General features: G+C 29.8%; 1 protein-coding gene across 3 annotated transcripts in view; it reads left to right on the top strand.

Moving 5' to 3' along the window:
- The window catches only part of msps (msps cytoskeleton-associated protein 5), a 135,504-nt gene that overhangs the window by 39,445 nt on the left and 80,047 nt on the right, over positions 1-16,012 (top strand). For 2 of the 3 annotated variants that reach the window (XM_075379163.1, XM_075379166.1), the window contains exons 8-15: positions 1,983-2,177; positions 2,793-2,973; positions 3,087-3,199; positions 5,189-5,396; positions 8,319-8,497; positions 11,651-11,802; positions 12,412-12,633; positions 13,846-14,029. In XM_075379163.1, coding sequence (XP_075235278.1) covers positions 1,983-2,177; positions 2,793-2,973; positions 3,087-3,199; positions 5,189-5,396; positions 8,319-8,497; positions 11,651-11,802; positions 12,412-12,633; positions 13,846-14,029 — 1,434 coding nt within the window. The remainder of the gene's footprint in view (positions 1-1,982; positions 2,178-2,792; positions 2,974-3,086; positions 3,200-5,188; positions 5,397-8,318; positions 8,498-11,650; positions 11,803-12,411; positions 12,634-13,845; positions 14,030-16,012) is intronic. The other variant, XM_075379164.1, reaches the window with a different exon arrangement.

Here is a 16,012-nt window from a genome sequence, read left to right as displayed (position 1 = left end):
TACAGACATTGAAGATATATTAAGGAAAATCAACCAAAATGAGAAACAACTTGGTATAAGCATAGAAAGAGAAGAGTAAAACGAGATTTTGACATACGGGTCTCTCTACGGATACATATATCTACATTAACGAAAACCTATCTGTGGAAAGACGAAAAATTCTTGCAGCATGTTAGAAGATGAAAAAGGAAAAGGGAAATGCTTACGGATATGTAATGGAAACATAATAATTAGGAAAACAGAAGATCAGCCAGTCATTGTACTTGAATGTGTTTCTAATTTAGATAATGTTTTGTACTTGGTCTAAAATGTTATTTGTATTTTTATATTTAGTTTTACAGAATGTTAGAAGTGTGTTTGAGAACTTTTCATAGTTTCTACAAGAGCTATTATTACTAGGAAAAATACCTGGAATAATAGTATCAAATAATAATAGAGATTTTTTCAGGGTTCAAAAACATTCACATATAACAAACAATTACTGGTGTTTGGATCTTTCTCTTGTAACCGCTTTATGGCTTTGATAAGTGAAAAATGTGGGCATCAAGTGACTTGCAACTATCATTATTGAGTTTGTGGATTATTAGTGAATGCAGTAGATTATTTTGTTGCAACCGACATTACATCACTACTAAATATTGTCTTAATTTTTCTGTATCTTTATTGCCCTTTTTTGGAATCTCGACTAGCTGATTCTGTATCTTGTCTTGCTTGCAGAGCAAGTAAAACAAGGCGCAGATGGCTATGACTAATTGCTGACTGAATTCAATCAGGATTTGGTCGATGGCTTACAACTGTATATTAAGATCACAACTGCGTATTAAGATCAGTCAATTTCATTTTTCATTATCGAATATTGCACAGCCTTTCATAACATTCCCATTCTTCGGCTTAAGTAACTATTATTATTTGACAGGGATCTTTGTAACCTAAATGTTTTGCATGTTTTACATGAATAAATTTGTTCCTGTATTCTGTTTTCTTTTGTAACCGCTCCAGTTTGTGCACTAGGTCTGGTATCGGGTGCAATTTTCTCTTTTGTAAAACATTCTTTTTAACATGTAATTACATATAAGAAGTTCAAACAACTTCAGAAGCTCTGTACTTTTTTCTGTTACCCTCCGGAACCACCATACGGTATTACTTCAGAGGATGAATGAGGATGATATATATATATATATGAATGTAAATGATGTGTAGTTTTGTACAGTCTCAGGTCGATCATTCCTGAGATGTGTGGTTAATTGAAATCCAACCACCAAAGAACACCAGTATCCATAATCTAGTATTCAAATCCATATAAGAGTAACTGCCTTTACTAGGGTTTTAACCTTAGAACTCTTGACTTTGAAATAGAAGCTCTGTATTGTGTGTAATTTAAGAACCATTTGAGACATGAGTGACACGTGTGGGATAATTTACTATTTAATAGAATAAAAAAAATGTCAATCTATCACAGATGATAAATGCAATTTTTATTAGTATATTATTTTGAGAATATTAGTGCCATTTTGTAATATTATAATAAATAATTTTTGAGCATTTTTGTACTCCATGTTTGCATATTTTTAAAGTAATATGAATGAAAACTTTGTTCTCAAGTAAAAGGAGCATGCAACTAAGGCAGTAAGGTTAAATGGATTTTTCTAATTCTAGTCACTTAACTGCTGTTGCCGTATCAGGTAAGATAACTACAGATGATGATCCTAAGGCTTATTACTGATAATTCCATTTCTATGATATATGTTATCTATTTATACAATCATTTTAATTATGTCTACCATAGTTGTATAAGGATTTATATAATTTCAAATCTGCTTTAACAATGCTGTGGAGATACTCGATAGAGGGTAATTAAAGGCTTACTTTGCAGTGGGAGGTACAATGGGGTGGAAATCATTCCCCGTTTAATAAATTATTCTGGTTTTAATGACTTAATTATGCTAAGAGCTTATAGTGAGGTAATAGATTATTTGTTTCAGATAATCAGCAAAGATACAAATGTAGTTGTTGTTACGTTAGCTGGTAAGAACCTAGCTGGTCTTGCCAATGGACTTAAAAAGCGATTCCAACAGTATGCTCCTGGCTGTGTTCCTGTATTATTAGAGAAATTTAGAGAAAAGAAAACTACTGTAGTTGCTGCACTTAAAGAGGCTATAGATGCTGTTTTCCAAGCTGTAAGTATACAATTTTTTTTTCATTATTTAAGAAACAAATTAAAATATAAAAAAGTTATAAATTATTCACCAATAATATATGAATGAATAATTTTAATTTATTATTATACATGTATTCTGTTTGATTAGAGGAGCTAATTTTTTAATATACAAAATTCATGTACCAGAATAACTTGTGAATTTGAATCCTTTGTGTATTAAAAAAATTATTTTGAACCTATTTGAGAGGTTTTTTGGTAAAGGAAAAAAAGTCAGTCTATAATATTCGATCTTGGAGGCCTTAGGTGTAGCTATTTTGTCTCGTGAAATTTATATTCTGATTATTTCAAATTTTGTGGTATTACAAAGCTATAACTAACTCATTCTGAAATTACTAGCTTTAATAATTTTTTTTTTTTTAGATTAATCTCTTGAGATTATAATTTCTTAGGTGCTATACAGAAGGGTATATAATATTCAAAGTATGTAGGACGACATAGATATGACTAGAATACAATTCAAGATTATTTATGAAAATTAATTATTTTTTCTGAAACGTAGTCCTTTAGCAAGTCCTTAATCACTAATTAGCTATTTTTATTTTGTACCATTTATTTTTATGGTTTATTATTTCAGACCACGTTAGAAGCAATTCAAGAAGATGTAATTTCTGCATTAGAAAATAAAAATCCGTCTGTTAAATCTGAAACTGCATCTTTTTTGGCACGTTGTTTTACGAAATGTACTCCTATAATATTAAATAAAAAATTATTGAAAGCATACAGTACTGCATTGGTCAAAACACTTAATGAATCTGGTAAATATTCTTACATTTTATTGTAGTTTAGAACCCTTGTATTAATATGTAAATTACCTTGTTTGTTTGTTTATTAAATTAGTAAATTAACATACGTCTTTATACATTTTCAGATCCTACTGTGAGAGATAGTTCAGCTGAAGCATTAGGTACTGCTATGAAAGTAGTTGGTGAAAAAGCATTGCTTCCATTTATTGGAGATGTTGATAGCTTGAAAATGTCTAAGGTATTTAATGTTATATGACTGCCATTTTTTGTGTCATTGTATTGTACATACTTAACACTATTCATAAAATCTGTAACTTGCAAGTTGTTTGTTCTTTTTCTGCTTCAATTTTCCTTTAGATTTCAGATTTATTTAACAAATATGACTTTTCTTTCTAATTTATTTGCTTGTTTTGTACTGTTTATTGTTATCTGACCCTCTTACAGCATATATTCAAATGAAATTATCCCTAAATTGACAGAGTGAAAGAGAGACTGTTTAAAAGAAACTTGCTAATCCTTCCTTCTATTTTTCTCTTCTTTTTGTACATTCATATTCAGTGTGTGGTTTTGTCGCATACTACAGTAAAATACAGTTATAGTATGTTTACTTACTCATAGTTACATAAATGTTATATGAATAAAAAGACATTAACACTGAATTATTAATTGCATTTGTTAATACTATATAATTGTGAAGTGTAGAGTAATACAAAAGAGTAAAAAGAGAAAGAAATGACCCATTTACAGTACTAAGCATTGCTTTTATCATTAAATATCTAAACATATTAATAATTATGCAATTTTAGGGTAAATATATATTTTTTTAAAAGATAACAGTTGGTATTTCTTTGAGGTGGTTATTTTTTACAAATTTACTATTTTGCTGTGTAAAACACTTATGATTCATTTCTTTTTCTTTTTTTGTCAGACATGCTGAATGTGTAGGTATGTTACTATTAAAATTTTTAAGTCATGACTGTTTTTTTTTATTTGTTAGAATATATTTAACATATTGTTTATATATTCAAGTCAAAAAGTTAGATTCATTTCATTTTGTATATATTTAAGTTATTGTTTTAGTAATGTGTCTGTACTTTAATAACTTTTCACTGGATAAATGGATTTTAATGAAATTTTATACAGAAATTTGTGTAAATGGGTCAATTTTTTGGTAAAATTTTAGTGTTAATATCTCTAGGGAATGGGATGGATAATCTTTTGGGGTCATTTCTCAAAATTTTGCAAACATAACCCCCTACTTTATATTACGCTCAGGGTGCATGCTTATCTTATCATTTTTTAAAAAAACTTTTGCCCCAAAATTCTTCTATAAAAATCAAAAGCTATCTTTTTATATTTATTACATATTATTTAATTTCTTTTCTTAGGCTTAATATTAGTGCAAATTACTCAAAAAAAATAAATACTTTGAAGGCAATATTGGTGGTAGGGGAGCAGAACCAAGTTTAAAATATTATTTTTTTGAATTTTTTTGTTTATTTTCATGTGTCATTATTTTTCTACCATATAAGAGTAAATAACCAATGCCAGTTAAGTATTTCAACTTTGTTGTCACTTTTTTTAATGTTTAATATCTACATAATCTATATAAGATCCAGAAAAATTCATTGACAACATCAGCAGTATTTTAACCTGTTAGCATAACAATGAGTCTGTGCCAAATTTGTAGAACCCAGCAAATGAAAGGGAGATGACAAAGTGAAGAAGAATTTTTTCAAGAAGTTTAATCAAGAGACATTAAAGTACATATTTTTGTATTTTTACTGACCATAAAAGGCACTCACTATTTTGACTTGTACCTCTACTTTGTTTTTTTTATTAATGATATCAGACTAAAAACAATTTAATAATTATTTAATTTTATAATGTTGTTTATGTAACTTAATTACTGTATTGAAGATAAAATTTTAATAATATGTTAAATTGTGTAAAACAATTACTATGTACTCTATTGTAATTGCGTATACTTCCTCATTTTTACATTAGTAACACGTAATAGAACCATATGGTCCCAATCCCGAAGTGGTGTGATTATCCAGAATCCACTATTATTTTCTTGGCATAAATCTTGTGTTTATTTAAGAGTGATTGAACATTTACTTCTGATTTTGGACCTCCTTAATCTTCATTGAATACATAATTAATTATTGGTTTAAATAATATTTTTGTGATTTGCTTTGTTTCATTTTTTCTTAAATAATTACAGATAAAAGAATTCCAGGATAAAGCTGAAATTGTTGCAAAACAACCGAAAGTTGTATCTAAACCATTAAGTGAAAGACCTTCAACAGCAACTGTTAAGTCTACTTCAACTGCTGGTTCTGTTACTGCTAAACCCGTGAAAAGGCCACAGTCATCTAAAAAACCCGGCACTAGTACACAAGTATTGAAAAAAGGATCTGGAATTTCAGGTGGTTGTAACTATTACAATCTATATAAATTTAAATATGTTTTATATTATTTTATTACAGTCCTAAATTTATTTAAAAATATTACATATATGATCTAATAAAAGTGATAGAAAAGAATTGGTAGTTGGAAATTTATTCCTTTCATTTTTCTGTGCTTAGCTGAGGCAACGTAATAATAATTACAGTAACATGTATGTATACTAAATATATATAATCAAGAAAATAATGCATCATAATAAAATAAAAATTGTTTTCCTGCTTAGCAAATCATACAAAATAATGCTAAATTACTTCATATATAATATTTTCTATGCTAAAACATTTGGCTTGGCCCAAACATAGAAGAATTAATTTTACATTTTTTCTCAGTCTTTCTTACGACTGTAACTTATGAAATATGATACACCATTCACTAAGTAAAGAAAAGTACCCTGTGTTTCAAAATGAATATCGGGTTTTTAAAGCTATGTAATATTTCTCGAGTTTCCCATACATTGATTATTATACATGAAATGAAAGAGCAATTCAAACAGTTTTAGCTGTGCACAAGCTCATAAACTGTTTCCTGTATATACCTTCCACTTAAAAGCGCTAGTATCAAAGATGGCAACTCCCCCAGCAGGAAACAATTCTGTGTTTTGCAGTTTGCAAAGTGTGAACCTATAATTACTGTTCAATGTGCGTTCCATTGTGATTCTTTGAGCGACAGTAACATTCGTAGATGTTATAAACAATTTGAAAAGGTTGTATTTGTAAAAGGAATAGTACAGGATGACCGAGTTTTTTTGTGTGTAGTCCTGTTAAATCTGTTAGGAAGGCTAGCCACAAATTAGCAATTCCAGTGACATCTGTGCAGAGGGTTTTATTAAGAAAATGCTTGGAACAACTACATATCCATATCATTTACAGCTGTTACAAGCTCTAAAGCTTACAGATTATGGTCTGCGTGCTAACTTCCCATATGAAATGATGCACCATGACGATGAAGACTTTCTTTATCGTGTCATATTCAGTGACTAATCATTTTATGTTAATGGAAAAATAAATGCTTTTAATGTGTGTATGTAAGAATCAGAAAATCCTCATGAAATATTGCAGTGTGAATGATACTCCTCAAAACTGAATGAATGTTTTTTGTTTTACATCCTGACGGCAAGTTTGAAGGTTGTTATTTTTTGCGGAAGCAAGTGTGTCTAGATGAACTATCTTGGTGTGGTACAACTAGGGCTCCCTCAACTGCAGTACAAACCACAGAACTTTATTTGGCAGCAAGATGGTGCACTTTCTCACTGGTATAAGGCTGTACGTGATTGGTCCAATGAAATTCTCCCAAACCGCTGGATTGGTTGCTGAGGACCAGATGGACAGGGCTTGTTTGTCATAGTCTCCACATTTACCTGATCTGACCATGCATGTTTTTATCTTAGGGGATTTATAAAGGATTAAGTGTATGTGCCACTGTTATTGGCTGACCTACTCGACTTGTGACACAGGTTTGAAGCAGCTATTGCATCAATTACTTTCTGATTAAAGTTTGGGATGAATTCTCCTGTCGGCTGGATGAATGCCATGTGATGAATGGTGCTGACATTGAACACTTATAGGAAAAACTGTTTGAGTTGCTCTTTCATTTCATGTATAATTTATCAATTTAAGTAAAACTTCAATATTCATTTTGAAACACACTACTTGGCTCGTCCGTGTATGTTAGCAATAAATAAAACCACACTATCTTATAACTATGTTTGCATATGTCAGACAATTATAATATTAGTTAATTTATCATTTGTCTACATTTTTATAACATTAAAAAATATACGATTTTTTAATGTTATAGCAAAATGTTTAATCATGTATGAAGTATAAACAGCAGAATTAGAAAATATTTAAAAGTAGTCCATAATACCATCTTTCTTGTATTTACAAGAAAGCAATTTGCTTCTGCACGTGAAAACTATACTGAATGTTTTCAGTTTCGATAACAGGCACCATATACTAGCTATAGTACAAGCTTTAAGATTGATTGCAGCAGCTATAAATTATAAAATAATTAGTTATTTAAATAGAGCTATGTTTATTTAAAATTTAATATTTTTTTACATGATAAGATTGTGGTCCAATTTATTGGATCTTAGTAATAAATGGTGCATTGTTCTTTATTAATTATAACACATAATTATCAAAATGGTTAGAAACAATTTAAAAAGTACAATTCCAGGGTGTAATTTTTAACTAGAATTAAAGTTTCTTTGTTGTATTTGTGAGATTTGTTCCATTAAGTTGATTGTGTTCTATTGACTGTTTCTGCATAGTCGTCTAGAATTTAGATTTAATCACACAATTGTATAATATATATTTCATCAACATATTGACCACTATGTAAATTAACTTAATATTAGCTGAAACTTAACCACCAAAACCCAGTAAACAGATAAGTAAACTTAACCAAATTAATACCAATAATTGATTTTCATGGGATCCTACATCATCAGTTGATCTTCATCAGAGTGAAGTTGCATATTCGTTCATACCATTTTGGATTATAAAACAGTGATATTCTAGATGTAAAAGTTTGAAAAATAATTGATTTTGATGTAATTATGGAATTGAATATCAACTGATGATGTGGAATCCTGTGAAAATCAATTATTGGTCTTAGTTTGGTAAGTTTATTTATGTTTACTGTTTTTTTGTGGTTAAGTTTCATTTAATATGTATGTATGTATATATATATTTATATATATTGGAAATAAAACTTTTTTTTTTAGTGGTGAAGATTTCTTTTCCGTAGTTATTACACGTAAATACACTTAAACCACTATAGAAAAGAAAATCTACTTATAGTTTTGTATTTATTTTTTGTGATTATTTATACTTTTTACTTTAACTAAAAACAAAGTTAATTTGTTTTTTGTTTACTAACAGGTGGTAAAAGTGTTAAATCTGGTACATCAGTATCATCTAATAAACAGCCAACAGAGAGAGAATTAAGTGATGAAGAAGTTGCTGAAAAAGCTGAAGCAATATTTTCAGCTGAAATTTTATCAGGTTTATCAGATTCTAATTGGAAAACACGTTTAGGTGCTGTTGAACAGTTCTCTCAGGTGGGTTCAGCTATATATTCTTTTACTTCTCCAAACTTCTGTTTCATAACTGTTAATTTATATTTCATGATCTGTTGTGTTTAATCTAATACTTAGTCTTTTTGACCCTCCACCTCTTATGATCTTTCATGAATTTATCAAAACTATTATTTCTGCAAAAAAGCAGTAATTTTATTCACCAAAACCCTCTTTTCCTTCAAATCATTCTGTGTAATAATTTTTCTGTCTATAGAAATAAGTAAAAAGGCTTCTTTCTTTTTCTTCTAATGATTGCCTATATGATTGATCTGCATAACATTTCCCTCTTGTTAGATAACCTGCTACACACCTATTCCCACTTTCTGTTAATGTTATTTATTAGTCAGAATGTCTGTTTATGTGTGTTTGTATTGATGTTTATTTAAAACTCAAGAACCACTGGGTCAACCTGATTGACTTCTACCAATGTGGGTTTTTTTTTTAGAGTGGGAAAATTACAGCTTTTAATAAATTTATTTAGAGATAACTTTAATTGGGCGAGCAACAAACCAATCAATGTAAAGGGTATTCTATTAACATATAATTTTTTGTGTAATTATTACACTTGGCAATTAATAAAGTTCTGTAAGATATGGTTTCCATAAATTATGAAATATGTTCCATTTGATAGAAAATGTTACTATACAATGAGTGATTTTTAAATGTAAGACACTGATAAAATTTTTCATAGAGAGCCACTTTTGTATATTATATCACACACATGCGTGCACACATACAGAGAGAGAGAGAGAGATATGATGCTTTTTATTTTTTCATAGCAAAGCCCACTCACTTATCTGTGTATTATATTACATACATAGTCACCACCAAGTAAAGGCGAGCCTTGATTGACAACGATTACTACCTAATGTAAAAACTTGTTGCTTGTTCTTAGTAATCCCCCCTTGCCAAATAATTGTATTTTTAGCAAATGAATGCAGTTTGCCAATTCTGTACTGTATGTGTAAAATGTAATAATGGATGACAAAATATTATCTATTACTACTTACACAGTAAATATTGTGATGGTTGGTTATTACTGTAACTTTATTTACTTACTGAAAAATGAATTAAACATTTAATTCCTCAGCTAGAATGCTCTGCTCACTGTCGTCAGTGTAATTGTCTCTATTATCGGACACTATATAAAGAGACAATGAAAGGTTCTGTCAGAGAATCTATTAACTATTCTTGGTTCCAATATTCACCTTTGATTTTTCTTTTTTAAACTTTCTCACAGTAAGGTTTCCAGTTTTTGTTGCTGATCAAATTCATCTTATCTTCACACAATTTCTGCACTTCCGACATCTTAAACGTTGTATTTTGGCTCGCAACATGTTGTTTTACTCTGACCATACCATCTCGATTGGATTTAAATCAGGATGGTAAGGTGTAAGAAAAAAACTTGATGCCTACTTCTTTCCAACAGTTCCTCAAATTGGTATCGTTTTCTGTAACTTTTGTTGAACTTAATAAACAATTGTGATTTAAGCATTTGAAATGAAAATGGAGTACATATTCCATTTTCAAATTTTGGGCCCAAAATAAATAATGTAGGGCTTAGGGTAACAGCCCTATTTTTTACCATAGTTACTAGTAGTAACTCTTAGGTACTAAGTTGTACTTATAAAAAAATTAGACTTACTGAGTGTCCTTAATTTAAAAAAATGGCCGCCAAATTGTAAGATTTAGAAAATTTCTCATTTTTGGGGCCCAAAAACTACATGTAGGACTGGTAGAAAAAATCTGAAATGTTTGCAGCAGTAAGTACTTTTTATATACTTAAAACTGTATAAAATTTATTTTGGTACTCAAAGGGGTTGATGAGTAATGATGCCATCAAAACTGCTAAAACACTGTTCCTTCTAAGCGTGAACAATGTATCCAAAAATTCTCAGCATGTATTTTTTCTGATAATAATGTATGCTTACTCTACAAAATATTTTTATATGTCTATAATGAGGTAGCTTATACTGTAGATAGTTTGTTACTTAAAGTATGACTCATACACACAAACTCATGTTTAAACACAAAAGTGAATAGACATGAATATTTGCGTAATCCTGGATGTAAACATTGTAGAAGGCTCAATTAGTGTTTTGATTTCAGTGTGATATGTTGTATTGTTGCTAGTGTTAATACTCTGGTTAGGTAATGTACGCTTGTTTATAAAGTAATTTTATTAGCACTGTATTTCTCTTTTATGCAATATCTTTTATTTTTAATTTTATTAATTAGAGAGATTTTTATTTTAGCTCTAGAGAAACTGGGATAAGAGAAAGTGAGGTTCAATTGGTAGTTTTATATTTTACACTAACTGTATTGTTTGTAAGAACCCGTGCATTTTATAAAAACTGATTATGGAGTGTTCAATTGACTATTCAGAACTACATACCGTGAACATTGAGTACTATTCTACCATGCTCTAACAGAAAGTTAGACCCACAATAAGGTGAGAACGTCAGGGTGCTCTCTCAAAAGAAATGATTCTCTTGCATGACAACAAGCACCCCCACATCACTCAGAGAACAATAAAAATGCTCAAGAAGTTTGATTGGGAGGTATCACATTCTCCTTACAGCCCAGACTTTGCTCCATCTGATTTTCATTTGTTCAACTCGCTCAAGACTTTTTACGTGGCAAGAAGTTCGATGACAACTAAGTGGTCAAAAAAGCCATGCACGAATTGTTCAGACAGCAAGGTAAAGACTTTTTCACTGCAGGAATCATAATGCGCACAGAACAGTGGGACAAGTTTCTAAATGTTGCTGTAGACTGTGCTGAAGAGTAGGGTAAGTTTCATTGTCACTGAATAAATTGTTTTTCCTTTACATCAGTTTGTCTTGTTAATTATTGAATGTCCATCATAGAATTGAATTAGCATTGTCCGATATTTTTTAAACTTTCAATATTTATCAGTGAGCTTCCTCTCCTGATGAAAAATAGAATTTTGGCATTTACTCAGAATGTGCATAAAAAAAGTAACTTTCTTGTAAAACATTTATTTTTTTATTTACATGCTCCATTATACATTTTAGCAAATGACTTTCAATTGACAACAAAGCAATAGGATTGTAATACATAATTCTTTGTGTTAGTTTCATTATTTCTATCTTCTGTAATTTTTTTTTACAGACAATTGGTAAACTTGATCAGGCAGATGTTTCAAGTCAATTATTATATAAGATTATTAATAAAAAACCTGGTGTCAAAGATACCAATATTCAAGTAGCTAAGTTACGTCTAGAAGCTATTAAGTGCATTACTACTAGTTTTTCCGTATCAAGGTAATATAATTATGATCTAATAGATATTTTTATTCATTTTCCAGTTTGTAGATTTTTACTTATTTCTGTCACTTGTATTATTAGTTTGGTACCTCTTTCTATCAAAGAGAAAGAGTTTAGACTATGTTGTGTATGTTATTAATTTTTTTGTTTTAGAGTTATTTATTATAGAACTGTGATGATTATGTGAAATATTTTATTAATTCAAATTTCATTATTAATAATGTACTGACTTCATTTTGCTCTTAATGATAAGCTGTGCTAATTATCATTTGGATAAATCTCTATTACAAGTTAAAAATTTTCATCTGTAATAAATGAGTAGTTTGTTCATTTGCTATGGCAGACATAAATGTTTTAATTAAATGAGATGCAAATTGCATTTTTATAGTTTATCCATCTTATGAAGAATGATAATTGTGTAGATGTAAAACATACTGATTTACCTTTTTTTTTTTATAAAATCCAGGATATTTATTCTCCAGCTTGGCTGCATATATTTAATTATATTACATATAATTTGTACTCTTAAAATTAATTGTCTTGAATTGTCAACAAAGATTTTTTTAATGAGTTTAATATTTTTTTATTTTATTTAATGTTTTGTAGTGTGTCAATGAGCTGTGTGTTACTGGATGTAGCTGAACGTTTAAATGATCCAAAATTGAGCCCATTAGCTGCTGAATGTCTTACTACATTGTCTGAAGCTACTAAACTTGAAATTGTGTCTAGTGAAGTACTAGATTATGCATTCAATAATCAAAAAAGTCCTAAAGTTCAAGTTGAGGTTTTAAGTTGGTTATCGCATGCGATACAGGAATTTGGATTCCAGTAAGTCATTGTGTTTTTATCAGTTATTTGTATTAAAAAATTATATCTGGTTCTTCAGAACCAGACAATACAATTTCCTGACAGGTATTTCCATCATCCATTCTTTCATAAAAAATTATTAAATATTTAAAATTATGCGAGTCAGGTGAATTATTTTTGTATATTCTTAACCCGTGTAATTTAAAAAATTAAATGTTTTCTAAGAAGTAGCTTTTAATGGTGATAATCTCCTTATACATTCTTCATATGAAATGTAATAATATATACCAAATAACTATTTTTCTTTTTTTTATAAGTATAAATAGTTTTTATATTATGTGTGTTACTGATAAACATCACTTTTTATTTTGTGGTTTATTCTGGTTTTTTTTTGTCTCGTTTCTCGTAGGAGGAGGAAAAGCTCTGCCAGCCACTGTCCACCCGCAACAGATGGTAGTGTTCAGCTCTTACTAATGAAAAAATCTCCCCTTCTTTCCTTAAGAACTGGACCTAAATATATTGTGGTTTAATCTAGCTTTGTCGCATAAAGCATTGAAACTGAATTTAACTTTTCGTGTAACTTCCAGAAAGGAAACAGTTCAATCCCTTAAGCAATTCAAATACTTAAATTTTGATCATATCCACCAATAATACCAAGGTGTTATATATATATATATATATATATATTCATTTTAATCATATACATTACTTTTTTCTCCCCATACTAATTTTAATGTGATAGCTAGCTACCTAAGCTTCTTGGTTTTTTTCTAATATTGTAGTATGTATTGTTGGTACAATAATTATTACAAAATTATGAAAAAGGACTATCCATAATTTATACTTATAATAAATTAAAAGGAGGAATAATATGGTTTTATTAACAAATTATCAAAAAATGTTGAGTTTGGCACTCTGTTTTCATTTTCTTGTGTAATTCTTCTTATCAGTTCTGGTTGATGATTATATATTGTCATAAAACAGTAATGGATTAGCCTCAGCCTGTTAGTGAATTACAGTTTGCTAATTTTTCTCTTTTTGGAAATTTGTTCCTACTTCAATTCTCTTCTAGGGTATTTCTATTACTATTAGAAAAAAAGTTAATGCAATGAGATATGTATCTGTTTGTAACTAGTAAATAATAAAAATATGTTCATTATAAAGCATTAGAAAATTCACTTTTCTATCATTTTCTATATATATATTTATTTATTTTTTACTTTTTGTTTTTAGGGTACAAGCAAAATCATTAATGGAAAATGTTAGAAAAGGTGTTTCTGCAACAAACCCATCTGTACGAACAGCTGCTATATCATTATTGGGAACGCTTTATGTCTATATGGGACCACAGCTTTCTTTATTTTTTGAAAATGAGAAGCCTGCCTTGTTACAACAAATCAATGCTGAATTTGAAAAGGTAAAAATTTTCTAAATTAAAAATCTATGCAAATGTTAATGTACTCTGGACCCTATATACTAATAAATTTACATTTTGTTATAAAAACCTTTCTGATACATTTCAAAATAATTGTCTTTTCTCAGTATATTTTTATTCCTTTTTCCCATTTTCATATTGAAGTAATGACTGACATATGTTTTTTTTTTCATATGTTGTAACTGTGTTTACCTTAAAGCACATACTAAAGAAATTCTGTCATTTAGTTGGATTGGTTGTTAGATCATTAACTAGTTGTTTGTTTAGATATTATGTTATAGGTTTCTATTAGATTGTTGGATCCAGCCACTAGTAGATGTGTTGTTGACATAATAAATCATAAGAAAGGAAAATAAACAAATATATTATTTGATTTTCACAAAGTTATTTTAAAAAATCACAGCAGCTGTTTCAGTACACATTACCTTCCTCTGATGATACAAACAGAATACTGGAACTAAAAGTACGTGTACAAGAAAAGGTAAATACTGAATAAACAAAAAATATTAAAATGCATAAAGAGCAACAGCAGGGGCAACAATACATTCCCTATTGTTGCAGGGAAGAGAGTATATTGCGTACACTCCCTACTGCTCTTTATCTTTGTGTATTTTATCTCTTTTTGTTATATGTAGTTACAGCTTTAGTACTGTTCGTGTTGCCTGAGAAAGGTACTGTGTATGAGGTCTGTAAATAAAGTAATGAGAATGGTTCAGAAAAGCTTTTTATTTACATTCGAATTACACATGAACTCTATCACCTTCGAAATAGTTCCCTTGGGAAGCAATGCAACGCTTCAAACAGTTTTCCCACTCTTCATAGCAGTGTTGGAACTCAGAAACCGGAAGGATTGATCATTTATATATATATATTTTTTAATGTTTTCTGCTGTTCCAAAATAATGTCCTTTGAGGTGTTTTTTAAAGTCGGAAACAGGAAAGAGTCGCAGGAACTCGTTAGGTTAATAAGGTGGTTGAGGAACTATAGGAATGTTTTTCTTTGCCAAAAACAAATTAATTGAAAGTGCAGTGTGACAAGGTGCATTGTCATGATACAGCATCCAGTTGTCTTTGATGGCTGGTCTCACGCGGCCAACTCTTTTCCGCAGTCTTTCTAGGATTTCTCGGTAAACATATTGATTTACATTCTGTGTCCTGCAGGCAAAAATTCCTTATGGACAATACCATTACTATCGAAGAAACAAATTAGCATGATTTAGATTTTTGATTTGCTCATTTTTGCTTTTTTGGGACGTGGTAAGTTTGAAGTGTGCCACTCCTTGCTCTGGTGTTTTGTTTCTGGGTCGTACTCAAATATCCAATATTCATCATCAGTAATAACATTTTTTTAGAAAATCAGGATCAGTTTCAATTCACCCTAGAAGATTGCGCACACTTCCTGTTGTTTTTCTGTTCAACAATGAGGTTTTTTGTGACCAGTTCTGCGCAAACTTTTTTTCATGTCCAATTTGTTTGTCAAAATTTGATGGACTGTAGTATGGTTCAAATTCAATTGTTCTGCAATCATTCTGATAGTTAATCACCGGTCGTAACATATCAAGTCTCTGATTTACTCAACATTGTCATCACTTTTTAACGTTAATGGTCTTCTAGAGCGTGGATCATCTGTAACTGATCCCTGGCCATTTGAAAATGCCTTAAACCACCTAAAAACTTGGGCTCGTGACAGACTGTCATCTCCATATGCCCTTTTCAATTTTGAAAAAGTTTCAGTTGCATTCTCGCAAAGTTTAACACAAAACTTGATTGTACAACATTGATTATAATTAGTATCACTCATTTTTGTAACACACAACAAAAACTCGTTTCACAAAGTTTGTTTACATCTCACTTGGCAACAATAGACTAAAAATATTAATTACTAATATAAATCAGCTGTTCATGTAACCATATGTTTACTAGCAACTTTACAGTATTGCCACTTTGGCTGCCAAAAAAAAAACTA

This window comes from Lycorma delicatula, chromosome 11 (assembly GCF_047948215.1).
Source record: "Lycorma delicatula isolate Av1 chromosome 11, ASM4794821v1, whole genome shotgun sequence".
Taxonomy (NCBI): domain Eukaryota; kingdom Metazoa; phylum Arthropoda; class Insecta; order Hemiptera; family Fulgoridae; genus Lycorma; species Lycorma delicatula.
Note: the sequence above shows the minus strand (reverse complement) of the source record. Positions and strands in the feature narration are given on the sequence as shown.